Here is a 17938-nt window from a genome sequence, read left to right on the forward strand (position 1 = left end):
AAAATAGATTAACTTGAAATGCTTTTCTTTGAGTATTGGCTGATAAGATATTCCATTTACTAAATTTACAAAAGTTGTATTTTAACTCTACATTTATTGGCATGCTATTGAGGTTCATGTGTAAATTATGAGTTTTAGTACTATAGTCATCCAAACATTTCTAATGATTTTTACATAAAGTTGGAAAAAAAATGACAGTGTCATAAAATTTGCTTTTACATACATAGATTTATTAATTCTCAATGCAACATTAAAACTAAGAGACTGTTTAACCATTTTGAAATTGCGTGAAAGTTAGCAATTATGGTGAGGATATTTTTATTTGAACAGTACCATTTGCAATTTGGAGATGCAACTTCCCTCGTTGCCAAGAACATTTATCCCTATTTAATATAATTAGTCCTAATACTATATTTAAAATGTTTTATTGTGCCCAAAGAAGCTGGTTGATTCTACCAAGTAGTTTAGCTATCATTGAGATTGTAAAATATTTTGCAATCTGCTTGCTTTGATTTCTTTTTCAAACCTGGAAATACAATAATATCAGTAATAGGGATGGTGGTAAATTTCCCACACTGGGATTTCAGCTGTGGAACCTTGATTGACAGAAGGGCAGATCAGTCAATTGGGCGTGGAGGTTATCACACCTGATTCATGACTCTCCCAGTTTTCCAGCATCAATTTTATTGATGGAAATATTTACTTCTGCATTCAATTGTTTGATCTGCCTTACTGCTAAGTGAGGCTCCACACAAGGACTGCAAACTCAAAATATTTTGGCCCTCCAGTTTTCATTAGCAATTGTATTGTTGCCACTTACTCTCTGATATGGCGAAGGAAAGCAAATGATTCTTTAACCTTATTTCATTAAATTCTATTTTTATCACTTTTAAAAATTTCATTATGTGAAACAGGAACACTTCTGGTGGATAACTTGCAGATTACAGGCCATGCAGGCGGCTCAAATCCTACTATTGCCTTATCATTGAAAGGCAACAATGACTACTGGGTGCTTCTGGACGCTGTCAATCAGAGACTCTATTTGAACAGTACTGGCCGAGTTCTCGACAGAGATGTAAGTTGTACTTAATGTCCTATAACAAATGTTTTAACGTTTGGAAAAAATATTGTGTTATAAGTTCACTTCGGGGGTAACTTTTTGAGGCCCTATATTATAGATCCATCTCTGATCTGTGTTCATACTCATGTTCAGTAAGGATCCTTTCAAAATTATCTGATTGTGTGAGTGCCTTTGCATATTTTGGCTTTTTTATTTTGTAAGACCCATAAATAAGCATATATGTTCCAGATAACCTTTAAAATGAACTCATTCATGCTCAAATTAAAAACTGAATTGTTTCACCTTTAAGTAACATATGTGTAATACACATGTTCTTAATGCTTTCATAAGTTGTTAAGTTGTGATTGCTTGATGCCTGAACATGCTGTCTTATGTGTTTATTAAACTGTGATTTTTATTTCTTACTTGCTACTGAGGTGCTGCTTACCTTTAATGCTGAAGTCTGTATAATTCTAGATTATTTAGGTGCATACACACCAACATTTGTTTTCATCTGATAGAGAGTGAACTGTTTTGTTTAGTAGGATGTCTTTTGTAAAGCAACACATTGGGCTTCTTTTATTGTTTTGCCAATTTCACTACTTTATTGACATTTATCTCTGATATTTTATGTTACACTTCTTTCATCTATCTGAGAGTTAAGGGCTTGAATCTCCTGGGCTATTTGAGCATTTTTTCTTCGCCTTTTATTCTTCATCCACCAATTGTCACATAAGGCAAGATGATTTCTCATTTTCATGGAGGAAATGGTTGTCCTAGGACACGGCCCTTTTAAGGGTCTAGTATCATGCGTTTTCCCCAGTTAGCTGTAAAATTCCCAGTTTTCTTGACTTCATCATTAGAAAGAGTTTTAGCTGTTGAGGGTGACTTTCCAAGATGCGCCCAGTGCTGTGATACCTCATAGTCTAAGTGATGGTCAAAGAATCAGAAAATGAAACTGCTAACCTTGCGTGCTTTGATGCAATGGAAATATGTTCGCAAAAGAGCAATGGTTGGCGATAATAATTCGAATGGTAAATTCCAAAGATTGTAGGAATTCCTAACTTGGGGTGGAATTTTCTCTTCTGGGACTAAGTCCTGTGGCGAGGTCTGGAATGGGGAGAGCTTCCCACTGCAGAGGCTGCTGGGAATTTTAACGGTAGCGCGCAATCTCGGCCTCATTACTTATGCAGTTGGCGGTTACCTGACATTTTGCACAGCGGGGCGGGCTGGATGGCGCATTCCCACCGTCATACCTGGGCACCATATTTAAAAGGCGCCCAGACAGAAAACCTGCACAATGCTGATCGAGGAGATGGCTAGAAGAGGCAGCCGCGGTGCCCAGATTCAGCGACACCTCCCTAGGCTTCCTGCTCCACTAAGTGGAGGCCAGGAGGGACGCAGGGACATGAACCCTGCATGGGAGCAAGTCTCCAGAGCAGTCAGTGTCCAGGGACTCCAACAGAGGACTGTCCTGCGGCGCTGATAAAGGATGAATGGCCTCACCTGCGCGCCAGGGTAAGTGACCCTGTGACTGCTCACACTCACCTCAGTGTATGGTACAGGGATGTGGGCCTCAGTGGCAACATGATAAGATCATGATAGCCCCACTTCAGTCCATCTAGTCTGCAGGTAGAGAGGCCGCTGTGGGTCCCTCAACCTTCCACACAGGGAGCTCACATGCCATCTGGCCGTTGGGGGGAAGGGGCTCAGGCATTGAGGGAACCAGCAAGCACCACTAATGACATGCCTTTCTGAGCCTTATGCTTACATCTGCATGGGCTCACTACTCTGGAGGCTGCTGGCCCTGAACCCTCCTGGGCAACCTGCAGCCCATCAATCACATGGCAGACAATCCAGTGGGTTATTTGTAAGACTGGAAGCATGGGAAAGATACATGAAACCCAATTTCTCTCAACCCCATCTTCTCTCTTTGCACAGGAGAAGTTAAACCATAATAGAAGAGAGAGAGAAGATGGGAAGGGGCCGGCAACATTTAAAACAGCTGACCGACTTCGAGGAGCGGGCAGCCCAGCTGGCAAGGGTGGAGTGGGACAGATCTATCGGAGATGGAGAGATTGGCTTGCGGCATCCATCCAAGAAGGATCTATGCATGTCATAGAAATCCAAGGGTCAAGGATGCCTCCATGTTGGAGGCAGCTCATGCAGTCACTCGCTCTCCCCTCTCTCACTTACAGGTCCCACCAGGAAGAGGGCAAGGCCCGAAAGTGGGGAAGCCCTGTCCAGCATGCATATAAGCCCAGAGAGGAGCAAGGACATCGCTGATGAAGAAAGTGCACGTATGGAGGCATCACAGCAGTCACCTGCACCCATCACCAGCGCAGACCCACACACCTCAGTGGGTATTAGTTCTAGTTTAGGAAGGGTCTCACATTCTGGTGGTTATTACACGGGCATATGTCAGCAGCAGGAAGCAGGGTCATCCAAGCTCACTGGCTCTTGGAGGAGTGTTGGGAAACAGGCATCAGTGAGGTTCGAGTTCGATAACGAGCCTCTGGAATCAGCCTTCCAAGAGATGCTGGAGAGGCAGCGAGAGACGGGGGAAAATCAGACACAGATGTTGGAGGCCTTCTTCAGGGTGGCACGCGAGGCGGAGGAGACCATCCCCCAGCTGGCTGATGAAGTGGTTCCGATCTGTGCACGCATGGAGGGCTCCATGGGGAAGGTGGCAGATGCCATGGAGAACCTGGTCCAGCAGATACTGCCAGAGATACACGCAGACATACCCATGGCTACAGCGATGGAGTGTAAACTTCTACAGTGACTACATGAGAGGGGTTGGGGCACCACGACCTCCCTCCAAGTGCCCCAGCCCCTCAAGGAGTCAGGCAGGGACTTTCAGGCACCCAAAGCGTGGCGGAGCAGCAGTTGGAGACCCCTGGGACCTCCACTTGGGGCTCTGAGAGCGTCCGGACCTTCCGAATTCCCTTTGCCTGTGACCCCTTCAGCCTCGTGCTCTGTGACCGCAGAGGGAGCAGGTGTCCCACAGCAGGACTGCTAAAGTAAGCCGGGTCTCCAGAGGACGGCCGCCAAGGTCATACAAGGCAACAGAGCCAACTGGTCAGCAGGCTGCCACCACCCCTGCTGCGGAAGTCAGGGGAGCACTTAAAAAGAAGTGATGGGGAAAGAAAAATTAAGAAGTTCTGAATTCATAAGTGGTTGCATGGGTACACTATGATTGTCACACATATCATGCTTTTCTAAATATAGTTGACTTGCACTTCAATCATGTCTGATGTGCTTTATTTGTGAAAATCCTTAACCCTGTGCACACACCTCCCCCCCACCCCCCCACCCAACCCCATCATCTTCCTAGGGACACTTCATGTCCCCTAAAATCAGACGTGTACAGGGAGGCAAAGATCTTTGCCAGGGCCCTTACGAGCCATGTGCAAGAAATCTCCCAAGCACGTAGAGCCTTTGCCCATCACACGCTTATTTCTCCCAAGGCCCTAGCATTGTACATGCTGGGGTTCTCCTTCAATTGTCCAGCTGAGCAGACATGTATCTCCACCTTTTGCCCTATGCACATAAATGTAGCAGTCCCCTACCTTTCTGAACATCCCACCCATGTTACGATAGACATGTTGCCCCCCCCTACCCCTGCAGCCATCCTGCCAACTCCCACCCCCCGAATCCGCACCCATCTGCATCCCCCCCCAACAACCCTCAGTACCCCTTCACAACATCGCCACACCCTCCCACCTTACCGCCTCCCACTGCCCCCTTTAATCGTCACCATCCCGTCCTACCACAGGTACCCTCAGTATGCCCCCCAGGAATCCACCATTGACTCTACTGACCCCTCCTTCTGAACCCCTTTCCCCTCTACAATCCCCATACAACCCCCATGCCCCTTCACACCTGTACACCCTCCTAATGCCCCTTTACACCTGCACAAACCCGCATGCCCCCTCATACCTGCACACTTGCCCCTTCACACCACCCCCCTCAACACTCCAGCACGGCCCTACCCACTCTCCATACCAGCTCACCCATTCCTCGACTCCACAGTATTTCTCTTTTTCCCCTACCACCCCCAAACTCCCCAGCCCCTCCCAGACCTCCACACTCAATCCCACCTTTTCATTCGTGTCCTCCCTCTCCCCGTCTATATCAGCCATGCGCGCTTCCCCCCCGCCCCCACCCCGGCACAGACCCTCACTGCCCACCATTGCCTCCTGTAGCCTTCCACCTGCAGTTTGAAGATCTGAGCCCTGGAAGAAACTGCTGCGCCAAGAACAACCACCCCCGGATGCTGCTGCGCAATGAAGATCCACATGGTTGATGCTCCAACCATCCATCGCACGTGGTGGCCCAGGAACAAGCTGCTGAAGGCCTCCATCTTCTCATCTCCATGTGCTGCCCCAGGACACGTTAAAGTAAGTGCCGCGATGTACACGCCACGTTGGGGACCAGAAAATTCCACCCTTCGCTTGCACCACAAAAAGCAAAAAATGCTGGAAATACTCAGCTGGACAGGCAATCCCTGTAGAGAGAAAAATAGAGCTAATGATTAAGATTGATGACCTTCTGTTAGAACTGGAAAAAGTTAGGGATGTAACGTGTTTTAAGCAAGCACAAGGCTAGGAAAGGGGGTGGGGACGAAGAGCAAAAGTGAAGGTCTGTGATAGGGTTAAGAACAGGAGGGATTAAACAGTAATAGATGATATTGCAAGGCACAAGAAGATGGTAATAAAGGACACATAATGTTCTCTAGCTGTGGGACTTAAATGCTCATCATCAAAAGTGGCCACCGAAACTAGACTCAGTTGCCAGATTGAGTCTGCAGCAGGTGGCAAGAGAACCAGCAAAATGGAAATACCTACTTGATTGCATCCTTACCAATCTACCTATCACAGATGGGTATTGGTAGTGACCACCACACAGTCCTTGTTGGGACTAAATCACAACTTCACATTGAGGCCAGCCTCCATTGTATTGTGTGGAACCTGTGCCCTCCAATGGAGACTCTTCACTGCTGTCCCTATCTCCAGTGCCTGCACTTGCTCACATGTTGTGCACTTAATCATGTGATAACCTAACTATGTATCGCTAATACAGTAGCCACTGAGGCATGTGTACCTGAATTTATGGAGGGTATGCATAAGTAATGTGACAGCGCATCCTCAGAGTGCCCACCCTCCTTTGAGGACTCCTCGATTTGCTCCCTCATTAGTTCCTCTGGTATCTTTGAACGACCTGTGGGAGATCAAATACATGAATTAGAGAAAATGGGAAAGAATACAAACTCGGCATAGTACATATCGTGACATTTCAGAAAGTGGTGACAACAAATCAACCAGCGAACGTTAAGTGCCTTATAGCAGCGTATTGAGTTGTGCACCTTCTGCATAAGGAAAAGCAGAGAGTAATGAGTGAGAAATAGATTGTTTGTTGAGGATGGAATGAGAACATTTGAGGAAAGTGGTTGTGAGGGATGGATGCAAGAACGCAATAGGATGAGTGTGAGTGTCGGCTGTTCAAATGAAGGTCTGAGGTGGTGCCTGGAGAGAAAGGAATAAGTGGAACTGCAAGGTGTGCCAGTCAGAGGAGTGCTGTGCAGGAGAATACTAGGTAAATCAGATATTGATGGATGTAATCTGAAAATGGTATAACACCTACCTTTCCTGACACAATGAGGTAATTAAAGCTTTTGTGACACTGAGTTCAGGTCCTGAGCACCACACTCATGCTGCTAACAGCCTCTGCTCCTTTGAACCATGCCTGCTTCGCTTGGATGGCTGGCCTCTTCCTCCAGTCCACAGGAAAGAATACCTCCCTTTGACACTCATCACCTCTAACATGACCTCGGCAAGAGTCGGAGAACAGGGGGGGCAGTCTTCTCACATTTCCCTTAATGTTCTTGCCTTCAGTATCCTTCAGCAATAAACTGTCTTGCAGCCATTCTGATCCCTGACGGGGTCACTTTAAACAGAGCAGCTTCATTGACAGAAAGCAAGTCAACATCACCTCTAAACTCTTATGATTTCCACAAAACCAGGAAGTGGAATTCTAATCCCGTCGCACAACAAATGGGTTTCTGACCCGCTGCCAGTTCACAGAAGATTCAGTCTATATTGTCTTCCCTAGCTTCATCGTCACGGGAACAAAATCCTGGAATTCCCTACATAGCAGTATTCTGGCAGTACCCTCGCCACATGTATTGCAGCGGTTTAAGAAAAAGGTCCACCAGTACAGTTCCCATACTCAAAATCCAACACCCTTAGTACCACTGTGCCAGATTTTCCTGAATTTTAGATTACCCACTGGATCTGATGAGACCAGGCAGGCCATAAAGATAAGCACTTTAATTTCAAGTTTCCAAACTGGTCTGAGCTTGTTCAATTTTCTTTTCCTGAGGGTTGACAATCCTTCCTGAACACCTGTGACATATCCTTGGTGAGGCAAGGTACTCATGTTTAATTCCGGCATTTAACATCTAGGCTTCAGATTGAGGGCACCAAACATACTGTTCACTGCTAACAATGATTTCAAGGATGTCACTTCTTTAAGCATCTGTATAACCACATATTGTATTTCACAGTTTGCATTTATTCTATTTTCACCATTCATCACATCCTGTGGGCTGAGAGAGAAATGTCCGGTTTTTAGGCAATTCCAGTTTTGGGGTTCTGTACCTGTACTTCCTTGAGGGTATCTATGGATGGGCAACAAATCCTGGCCTGACCAGTAATCCCAAGAAATGTTTTTTTTAAATGAATTTTAAAACTCAAATAAAAGAATAACTTCTGCAGAGCTTCACTGTCCTCATTATGGCACAGAGTTCTCATTCAAAATTGACCGCTTGATATACTGAGAGACACGCCTGGAGAAAATTAAATGAAAAGAAGGAGGTGACCATCCTATTGTTAGCAATGCCAAAAGCAGCTGGATATCTTTTATCCAACACAAGGAAAGAAATGGCTGCGTCTGTCTCAAAAGGCTTTCACTTCTGTGCATCCCCTTGTCCCTTTATTCTACAATTGAAGGCCTGTGTCTAATGTTCTGAAATTTCTTCCCTAAACTCCATGTCTCTGTCCTTTTAAAAATTTCTCACAATCTATTGATTCAACCAAGTTTTCAGTCATCTTGGCAATCTTTCTCTTCTGGTCTAGTTTTTTTTTGCTTATGTGCACCTATGCCTTCGAACACTTCTTTTTCATATTAAAAGCACTGTATTCATGTAGATTGTTATTGTAGGCCACTGCCAGTTCCATAATGTTTAGAGAGGTTGTATTCATTTTGCAATGGAGCTACTTAGATTCTCTCATCAGTAGTATGATTTGGAGATTTTTTTAAATGCACGCATTTCATATGCAATATTTGGCATGCAAGAAGATGCACTTAAATTTAGATGTCATCTATGTGAACAATTCAGTCTGCCTGTGTATAGTTTCGCAAGCTAATTCTGCAAATGAAAGTGTATTCTCACCTCCGGGTCAGAAAATTGTGAATTCAAGTCCCACTACAGATTTGAACACTTAATCTAGGCTGACACTTCAGTGAAGTACTGAGGGACCATCTGAGGTGCCTACTTTTAGATGAGTTATTGGATGTGAAAGACCCCATGGCACGCTGAAGAAATGTTGCCAATTCTCCTGATTTCCTGGATAAAATTCTTTCCACAACCAAAACCGTCAAAATCAGATTAACTGGTCACCATTAATTTGCTGTTTATGGGACCTGGCTGAATGCAAATTGTCTGTGACTTTTACCTACATAACAATGTTTCTATTTGAAAAGTAATGCAAGGGTTGTAAAGTGTTTTAGGATGTCCCGAGGGCATGATAAAGTGCTAAATAAATGCAAGTCCTATCTTGAATGCACACTGCCTTAATGTCATGAAAAAAATGACAAGAATGCAAAATAAAAGATGTGATGACCTTAACTACCCTTCTTCACTCATGTCCCATCTGATTTGTCTGACATACTGAAGTAGCTTGTTAACCAATGGGTGGGGTGATGAATGGAGATGCATTTCAAGCAAGAGGATGTTTGGTATGAGTGGTACTTAACAGATTTAGTTTCTGTGAGTAACGGTGCATAGTTATGTAAAAATAAGCAATGGGATCAGAGTATTTTGCCTTCCACAATTTTCATACCTTGTACAACATATTGTACGTTATTACACAACCTATTAACACCAATCTTCTGTATAAGAGTCCGCTTCAAAAAGATTAAAATCTGTTTTTGTTTGCATTGTACTTGTTATTACTGTACCTAGCATATTGTTATACCCTAGGTGCAAGACCAAAATTTGGGAAATCTTAATTGTGTCAATTTCAATTATCCACATGAGTGCCTCCCTTTCATTATGGTGGATAATTCCTTTGTATTTATGAGATTCAGTCACTCATCTGGAATTGAATGAGTTGATGAAATATACTTTGTAAACGTAAATTCAAGCCACAATTTTACTCCCTATCCATGGAAAAGAGATGTGAGTTGCCTTTGTTTTGGGATTACCTTATCTTGAGGAACATTGTAATGATTGCAAATGTTGGTGGAGGTTGGGTAAAAACAGATCACTGTGTTTGAAGCAGTGAGAAATAGTATGAATTTGTTGAGTTGGGAAGAAGTTGACAATTTATACTCCAGGCCGGGCTGAGAGGGAATCTCAGGCTGTATACAATAACTGATCCATTTAACAGCAAAGAGTAGTACAGTTGGGGGCACAGCTATCACTCAGGCACATACAGTTCAGAACAAATTAACTGGGAGCGAACAGGGGATGTTGCGACAAGAATGTTCTGGCAAAGAGCAGCAATGTAGAAACAAAGGACAGAAAATAGTCTCAACATTAGGGCATTTATCAAAACCTTAGGAAAGAAATAACATGTTGAATTCAAAGATTAAAAATCTCTACACACATTAAGAATGCAGAAAAGAAACAAAAACTTAATTAAACTAACCAGCTTCAAGCATAATTGATGCAGAACTAAATATAAGACACTTAATAAGGTAAAACTTTAATCCTCATTCTTGGCACAATTTGTTAAATTGAAATGCAGTGAGAAAGAAAGAATGCATTGATATAGAACATTTTAAATCCTCAGAAATTCTCAGTGCTTCACAGTCAGTTAATTACATTCTAAACCAGACTCACTGTAATGTAGACAAACATGGCACCCAATTTGTATATGAGATGTATTATCAGGTAATCTGTTTTTGATTGTGATGGTTGAGATAACTGTTGGCGAGTTTATTGGGAGAATTTCCCTGCTATTCACCAACTAATGCTATATTGAATAGCACTGAATAGACAAATGGATCCTCAGTTAAAAATCTCAACACAAAGACGATATCCCTGACTCTGCAGCACTTTCTCATTACTGCACCAAAGTGTCAACCTAGATTTATGTGCCATGTTTTGGAGTGGGGCTTATAGATCAAGAAAATAAAAGAAAGATAAAGAAAGTTAGATATTCCTCCAATATTCAAGTCAGGGCTGCAAAAGAATACTTACCACTCTTCTGCATAGAAACAGCTACAATAGTGCTTAAAGCTCAGAATCATCCAGAACAGTGAAATTTATCTGAATGGCACCATTGTCACTGAACTCAATATCCAAATATTCCATCATCGATGCATTGTAACTGCAGCCTGTTTACAAGATGCACGACATACATAAGAGCATACATACGAACATACGAATTAGGAGCAGGAGTAGGCCACTCGGTCCTTCAAGCCTGCTCCGCCATTCAATAAGATTATGGCTGATCTGATTGTAACCTCAACCCCACATTCCTGCCTACCCCTTGATAACCTTTCACCCCTTTGTCAATCAAGACTCTATCTAGCTCTGCCTTAAAAATATTCAAAGACTCTGCTTTCACCACCTTTTGAGGAAGAGAGTTCCAAAGACTCACAACCCTCTGAGAGAAAAAATTTCTCCTCATCTCTGTCTTAAATGGGCAGCCCTTATTTTTAAACAGTACCCCTAGTTTTAGATTCCCCTACAGAAGGAAACATCTTCTCCACATCCACCCTGTCAAGACTCCTCAGGATCTTAAATGTTTCAATCTCTTACACCTCTTACTCTTCAAAACCCCAGTGGATACAAGCCTAACATGTCTAATCCTTCTCATAAGACAACCCACCCTTTCCTGGTATTGGTCTAGTAAACCTTCTATAAACTGCTTCTAACACATTTAGATCTTAATTTTTTTTTGGTGAGCTGTCTTCTTGAACCGCTGCAGTCCATTACCACCCTCTCAAGGGCAATTAGGGATGGGCAATAAATGCTGGCCTAGCCAGTGACGCCCACATCCCATGAATGAATAATAAGAAAAACTCACCATTTAGATAATATGCTTTTTTATTCTTCGTGCCAAAATGGACAATTTCACATTTTCTCACATTGTACTCCATGAGCTTTTATTTTCCATAATAACCTTTGATGTGGCGCCTTATCAAATGCCTTCTGGAAATCTAAGTACAGTACACCCACCAGTTCCCCTTTATCCACAGCACATGTGAGTCCTTCAAAGAACCCCAATAAATTGGTTAAACATGATTTCCCTTTCACAAAACCATGTTGACTCTGCCTGATTGCCTTGAATTTTTCTAAGTGCCCTGCTACTAATAGCTTCCAAAATTTTCCCTACGACAGATGTTAAGCTAACTGGTCTGTAGTTTCCTGCTTTCTGTCTCCCTCCCTTTTTGAATGAAGGAATTACATTTGCTATTTTCCAGTCTAATGACACCTTCCCTAAATCCAGGGAATTTTGGAAAATTAAAACCAATGCATCAACTATCTCACTAGCCACTTCTTTTAAGGCCCTGGGATGAAGTCCATCAGGATCCAGGGATTGGTCAGCCACAGCTCCAACAATTTGCTCAATACCACTACCCTGGTGATAGTTCCTGAGTTTCTCCCTCCCTTCCATTTCCTGACTTACAGCTTACAACAGGGATGTTACTTGTATCCTGTATAGTGAAGACCAATGTGAAATACCTGTTCAATTCATCTGCCACCTCCTTACTTTGGTTTATTAATTCCCAGACTCACTTTCTACAGGACCAACACTTACTTTGTTAACGCTTCTTATTTAACAATCTATAGAACCTCTTACTATCCATATTTATATTTCTAATCAGCTTTCTCTCATACTCTAATTTTACCTCATTATTCATCTTTTTATCTTTCTTTGATGTTCTTTATATTCTGTCCAGTCTTCTGACCTGCCACCCATCTTTGCGTAATTATATGCTTTTTCTTTAAGATTGATACTGTCTTTAACTTTTTTAGTTAACCACAGATGGTGGGTCCTCCCCTTGGAATTTTTCTTTCTCATTGGAATGTATCTAATCCGTGTATTCTGAAATAGCCCCTTAAATGTCTGCCACTGCACCTCTATTGACCTATCCTTTAACCTCATTTACCAGTTCACTTTAGCAAGCTCTGCTTTCATGCCCTCATAATTGCCCTTATTTAAGTTTAAAATACTAGCCTTGGACTCACTCTCCTTTCCCTCAAATTGAATGTACAATTCAATCATATTATAATCACTGCTACTTAGGGGTGCCTTCACGATGAGGCTAATAATTATTCTTACCTTGTTGCACAGTACCAGGTCTAGTATAGCCTGCTCTCAGGTTGACTCCAGAACATGCTGTTCTAAGAAACAGCAACTCATCAACCTAACCTCCTCAATATCATCTTCCCCTATAATTTCAGCTTTGAAGAACAATAAGAGCAGCTGTGAGTTGAGAACACCATCCCGACTTGGACATATATCATTGTTTCTTCTTGGTTAAACCCTGGATTCCCTAACTGACACCATTGTGAGAGCACCATCACCTTCCACGGAAACTAGAGATAAGCAAGAAATTTGCCCTTGCTAGTGTCATTCATGACATGATTTTTTTTAAAGATCAATGTCTTATTCTTTTGCATAATTTACATCATACAACCATTCTGCTTTATCTCCCCTATCACATTGCCCAGTGCTATGGACAGCCTCTTCAACAAGCTCAAGGATGGACAAGGATCATGAGGGAAAAGGGAGGGAGAAATTTGTACGTCTCTGATGCAGGGCTAAATTACGAATGTGTATGAACTCCTTTTGCTCTTTATTTATTTATATTATTTTCATGGTAGGTGGGCATCACTGGCTAGGCTAGCATTTATTGCCCATTCCTAATTGCCCTTGAGAAGGTGGCGGTGAGCTGTCGTCTTGAACTGCTGGAGTCCATGTGGTGTAGGTATGCTCACAGTGTTGTTAGGAAGGGAGTTTCAGAATTTTGACCCAGCAACAGTGAAGGGATGGCGATATGGTTCCAAGTCCAAATGGTGTGTGGCTTGGAGGGAAACTTGCAGGTGGTGGTGTTCCCATGCATCTGCTGCCCTTCTAGGTGGTAGAGGTCAAAAGTTTGCAAGGTGCTGCCAAAGGAGCCTTGGTGAGTTGTTGCAGTGCATCTTTAAGATTGTACACACTGTTGCCACTGTGCATCTGTGGCAGAGGAACTGAATGTTGAAGGTGGTGGATGGGGTGCCAATTAAGACTGTTTTGTGCTGGATGGTGTCGAACCTTTTGAGTGTTGATGGAGCGGCACTCATTCAGGCAAATTGGGAGTATCCCATCACACTCCTGTCTTGTGCCATGTAGATGGTGGAAAAACTGTGGGGAGTCAGGAGATGAGTTACTCCCCACAGAATTCCCAGCCTCTGACCTGCTCTTGTAGCCGCAGTATTTATATGGATGGTTCAGTTCAGTTCCTGGTCTAGGTAACCCCCAGGATGTTAATGGTGGGGGATTCAGCAATAGTAATGCCATTGGGTGTTCAGAAGAGATGATTGGATTCTCTCTTGTTGGAGATGGTCATTGTCTGGCAATTGTGTGGTGCGAATGTAACTTGCCACATATCAGCCAAAGCCTGAATTTTGTCCAGGTCTTGCTGCATATGGACACGGACTACTTTAGTGTTTGAGGAGTCGCGAATGGTGCTGAACATTATGCAATCATTAGTGAATATCCCTACTTCTGACCTTATGATGGAGGGAAGGTCATTGATAAGCAGCTGAAGATGGCTGGGCCTAGGACACTACGCTGAGGAACTCCTGCAGTGATGTCCTGGGACTGAGATGATTGACCTCCAATAACCACAACCATCTTCCTTTGTGCTAGCTATGACTCCAACCAGTGGAGAATTTTCCCCCAATTCCCATTAATTCCAGTTTGGCTAGAGTTCTTTGATGCCACACTCGGTCAAATGCTACCTTGATGTCAAGGGCAATCACACTCACCTCACCTCTTCAATTCAACTCTTTTGCCCGCGTTTGGACCAAGGCTATAATGAGGTCAGGAACTGAATGGTGGAACATAAGCTGAGCACCAGTGAGCAGGTTATTTCTGAATAAGTGCCGCTTGATACTACTGCTGACACCCTCTCCCATCACTTTGCTGAAGGTTGCGAGCAGACTGATGGGGTTGGCTGGGTTGATTTTGTCCAGCTTTTTGCGGACAAGGCATACCTGGACAATTTCCCACATTGTTGGGTAGATGGCAGTGTTGTAGCTGTTCTAGAACAGCTTGGCTAGGGGCGTAGCCAGTTCTGGAGCACAAGCCTTCAGTACTATTGCTGGAATATTATCAGGGCCCATAGCCTTTGCAGTATCCAGTGCCTTGAGCCATTTCATGACATCATGTGGAGCGAATCGAATTGGTTGAAGACTGGCATTTGTGATGCTGGGGACCTTAGGAAGAGGCCGAAATATGGATCATCACTTGGCACGTCTGGCTGAAGATGTTTGCAGACACTTCAGTCATGCCTTTTGCATTGATGTGCTGGGCTCCCCCATCAATGAGGATGGGGATATTTGTGGAGACTTGTTCACCAGTTAGTTGCTTAATTGTCCAGCACTATTCACAACTGGATGTGACAGAACTGCAGAGCTTAGATCTGTTTTGCTGGTAATGGTGGGCATTCAGCTTTGTCTCTTGCTTGCTGTTTATGCTGTTTGGCACGCAAGCAGTCCTGTGTTGTAGCTTCACCAGGTTTGCATCTCATTTTTAAGTATGTCTGGTGCTGCTCCTGTCATGCCCTCCTGCATTATTCATTTGTCATTTTAGTCTCATAATTCATTTAGTATGAATGCCAGTAAATCATCACTGCCTGGCCAGTTTTCGTCATAAATCTAATGGTTTGAAGCTGTATTTAGAACTGATATTTCACACTATTTGAGCATTGCTCCTACCAGCTTCACTTACCTTCCTGTTGTTCAAAACTAAGGATGTTGCTGCTTCCTCATCCTTCTGAATCAGTTTTCCAGAATGTTAATGCAAAGGTAGTACTGTAATACAGAAGATTGCCATGCATGCTAAAGTCATGAGCTATAAAACCCTTGCAAAAGAGTTGTTCTTACTGGTTTGAGTTGGCACAAAGTTCATTTTAACTGCAGTTTAACTGGCAGGCTATCTTTAACATAATAGCCATAGATTAGAAAGTGAAAGTAGTTAAAATTGTAATAACAATAATGAGGCGGTAAAAGGATTGGACACAAGTTTGTACAGGAAATTAAAAATCAGCAGCTGATTTTACAGACCATTGATCCGCACTGTCAAACAAAAAAAATGTTCATGACAGATATAAAATATCTTCAGCTCTAATAGATAGTCTTCAGCAATAACCATATGTCCACAACAAAGGGAATAAATTTTTTTGAGAACTACAAAGTTTCAAATTATAATTATAATATGAGTTTAATCAATATTAAAATAAACATGCTGCAGCCCTCAGAATATTCGTGAGATCCTGAAAAAGGGTTTTTTTTTTTTGCATATTGTAAAAAGTCTATGCTTTCTTAACATCCATCAGATAATATCAAAACAGCCACTTCTGGGTTTTTGCACTGAGATATTCTTAATGCCATGTGAATAAATTCAATCAGTAGTTATTTGCACATTTTTCGTTAGTTGTTACACAGCGAAACTGGAATGTTTTAATGGGATTGATTTCAGTGGAATAGATCTTGGAAAAATATTGACTCTGAAATGTTCCTTTTATTTCATTATTAATAGCCTCCATCAAATATCCAGTCCATTGTGGTTGTGCTCGATTGTGTGAACTTGCAAGTTGGAAGTGTCATCAAACATGAAGTGCGAATTATTGTAAGGGATCGAAATGATAATTCTCCATCTTTTCAGCAGTCACGATACCATGTGGAAATTAATGAGGTCAGTGTTTGAATAAAGATAATTGATTATCTGCCATACATTTTTCAAAAATACGCTTTTTGAATTAGTTTAAATGCCCATGAAGTTAATATTTGTAGGAGTAGGCATTTCCAGAGTCTGAATGTTTAGTTGTATTTACATCAGGCTAGATCAAGCAGTTTACTATTCCATTTGAAGAAGCAAAACTATAAACCTAATTAATTCCTCCCACTAAAACAAGTAATGATTGAATATACTGTGTTTGTTGTCTGGAAATAAATTAACTCAGTACTTGAAAAGTATTGAAAATGCTTCTGCTGTGTTGGAAATTAAATTTTCCGACCTTGAAACAAACTGTGACATAAAGCAGTGATGTGGTCGAAAGTGTGAACAATTGATGAATTATTGAAGTTACTTTTTGAAAGCTAAAATTCAAGAAGCATTCTAAAGATCTTTAAATTGCCGTTTGTTCCTGAATGAGGCATGGTCCTAATCCTAAATGAAACAGGGTGTATTTACACACCATTGTTAGCAACATGGCAAAATGGTACCTGCTTCACAGAATCACACAGTGCAGAAGAGGCCCTTCGGCCTATCAAGTCTGCACTGACATGTGAGAAACACCTGACCTACCTATCTAATCTCATTTACCAGTACTTGGCCCATAGCCCAGACATGAAAACTGGAGAATAAGTGGGGTCAAATTTTCAGCCTGATCAATTCTGCAGGCCCAAAGGTTGAACCTTCCCCTGGTGATTTGAAATCCAAATTACGAATTATAGATTTCAGCGTGAACTTACAAGGTTATGTTGGTGGTTAGATGCTAGGTCTAAATGATCCAATGATATGAATTCAAATCCCACTGTGGCAACTAGCAAATTTAAATTCAATTAAATAAAATCCAGAATAAAAAGCTAATATCAGTAATGATGACCATGAAACTACCAGATTATCATAAAAACCCATCTGGTTCAATAACGTCCTTTAGGGAAAAAAATCTCCTGTCCTTACCTAGTTTGGCCTACATGTGACTATAGACTGACAGCAATGTAGTTAACTCTTAACTGCCTTCTAAAATGGCCTAACAAACCATTGAAATGTCTTCAAGAAGGTGGCTTACCACCACCATCTTCTGAAGGGCAATTAGAAATTGGTGATGAATGCCCACATCCTGGAATTAATACGAACAAAGCTGCTGTGGGAACTTGCTGTTGTGGCTCTCCTGATTGGTCGAATAGCTTCAGTAAACACCTTGTTTATCAGTATAAACAGCATTTCCATCAAAATTGCATTGGAGTTATGGGAGAATCCCTAAATAAACTAGCCTTTGGTCTTTTTGTGGTTCGATTCCTAATGGGCAAAGTTGAGCATAGCTCAGGGGTGGGTGAGGGATGTGATAGTATCAAAAAATGAATGGTAGCTCAAATTGTTTCTTTTTTTGTGTTTCCTGGTGAAAACATTTTTAATGTCAAAGTTCATGTAGCTCTGTTGTGTGCTTGCAAAACTAGTGGGTAAGATTAAATGTGGCCACCTACAAGGCACAAGTCAGGAGTGTGATGGAATACTCTCCACTGCCTGGATGAACGCAGCTCCAACAACACTCAAGAAGCTTGACACCATCCAGGACAAAGCAGCCCACTTGATTAGCAGCCCCTTCACAAACATTCATTGCTTCCATCATCGACGTACAGAGGCA

General features: G+C 42.4%; 1 protein-coding gene across 1 annotated transcript in view; it reads left to right on the forward strand.

Moving 5' to 3' along the window:
- The window catches only part of pcdh15b (protocadherin-related 15b), a 1616824-nt gene that overhangs the window by 895002 nt on the left and 703884 nt on the right, over positions 1 to 17938 (forward strand). The window contains exons 9-10 of the mRNA XM_078565941.1: positions 915 to 1075; positions 16108 to 16263. Of these exons, the coding sequence (XP_078422067.1) occupies positions 915 to 1075; positions 16108 to 16263 (317 nt within the window). The remainder of the gene's footprint in view (positions 1 to 914; positions 1076 to 16107; positions 16264 to 17938) is intronic.

This window comes from Cetorhinus maximus, chromosome 20 (genome assembly GCF_964194155.1).
Source record: "Cetorhinus maximus chromosome 20, sCetMax3.hap1.1, whole genome shotgun sequence".
NCBI classification, from domain to species: Eukaryota; Metazoa; Chordata; class Chondrichthyes; order Lamniformes; family Cetorhinidae; genus Cetorhinus; species Cetorhinus maximus.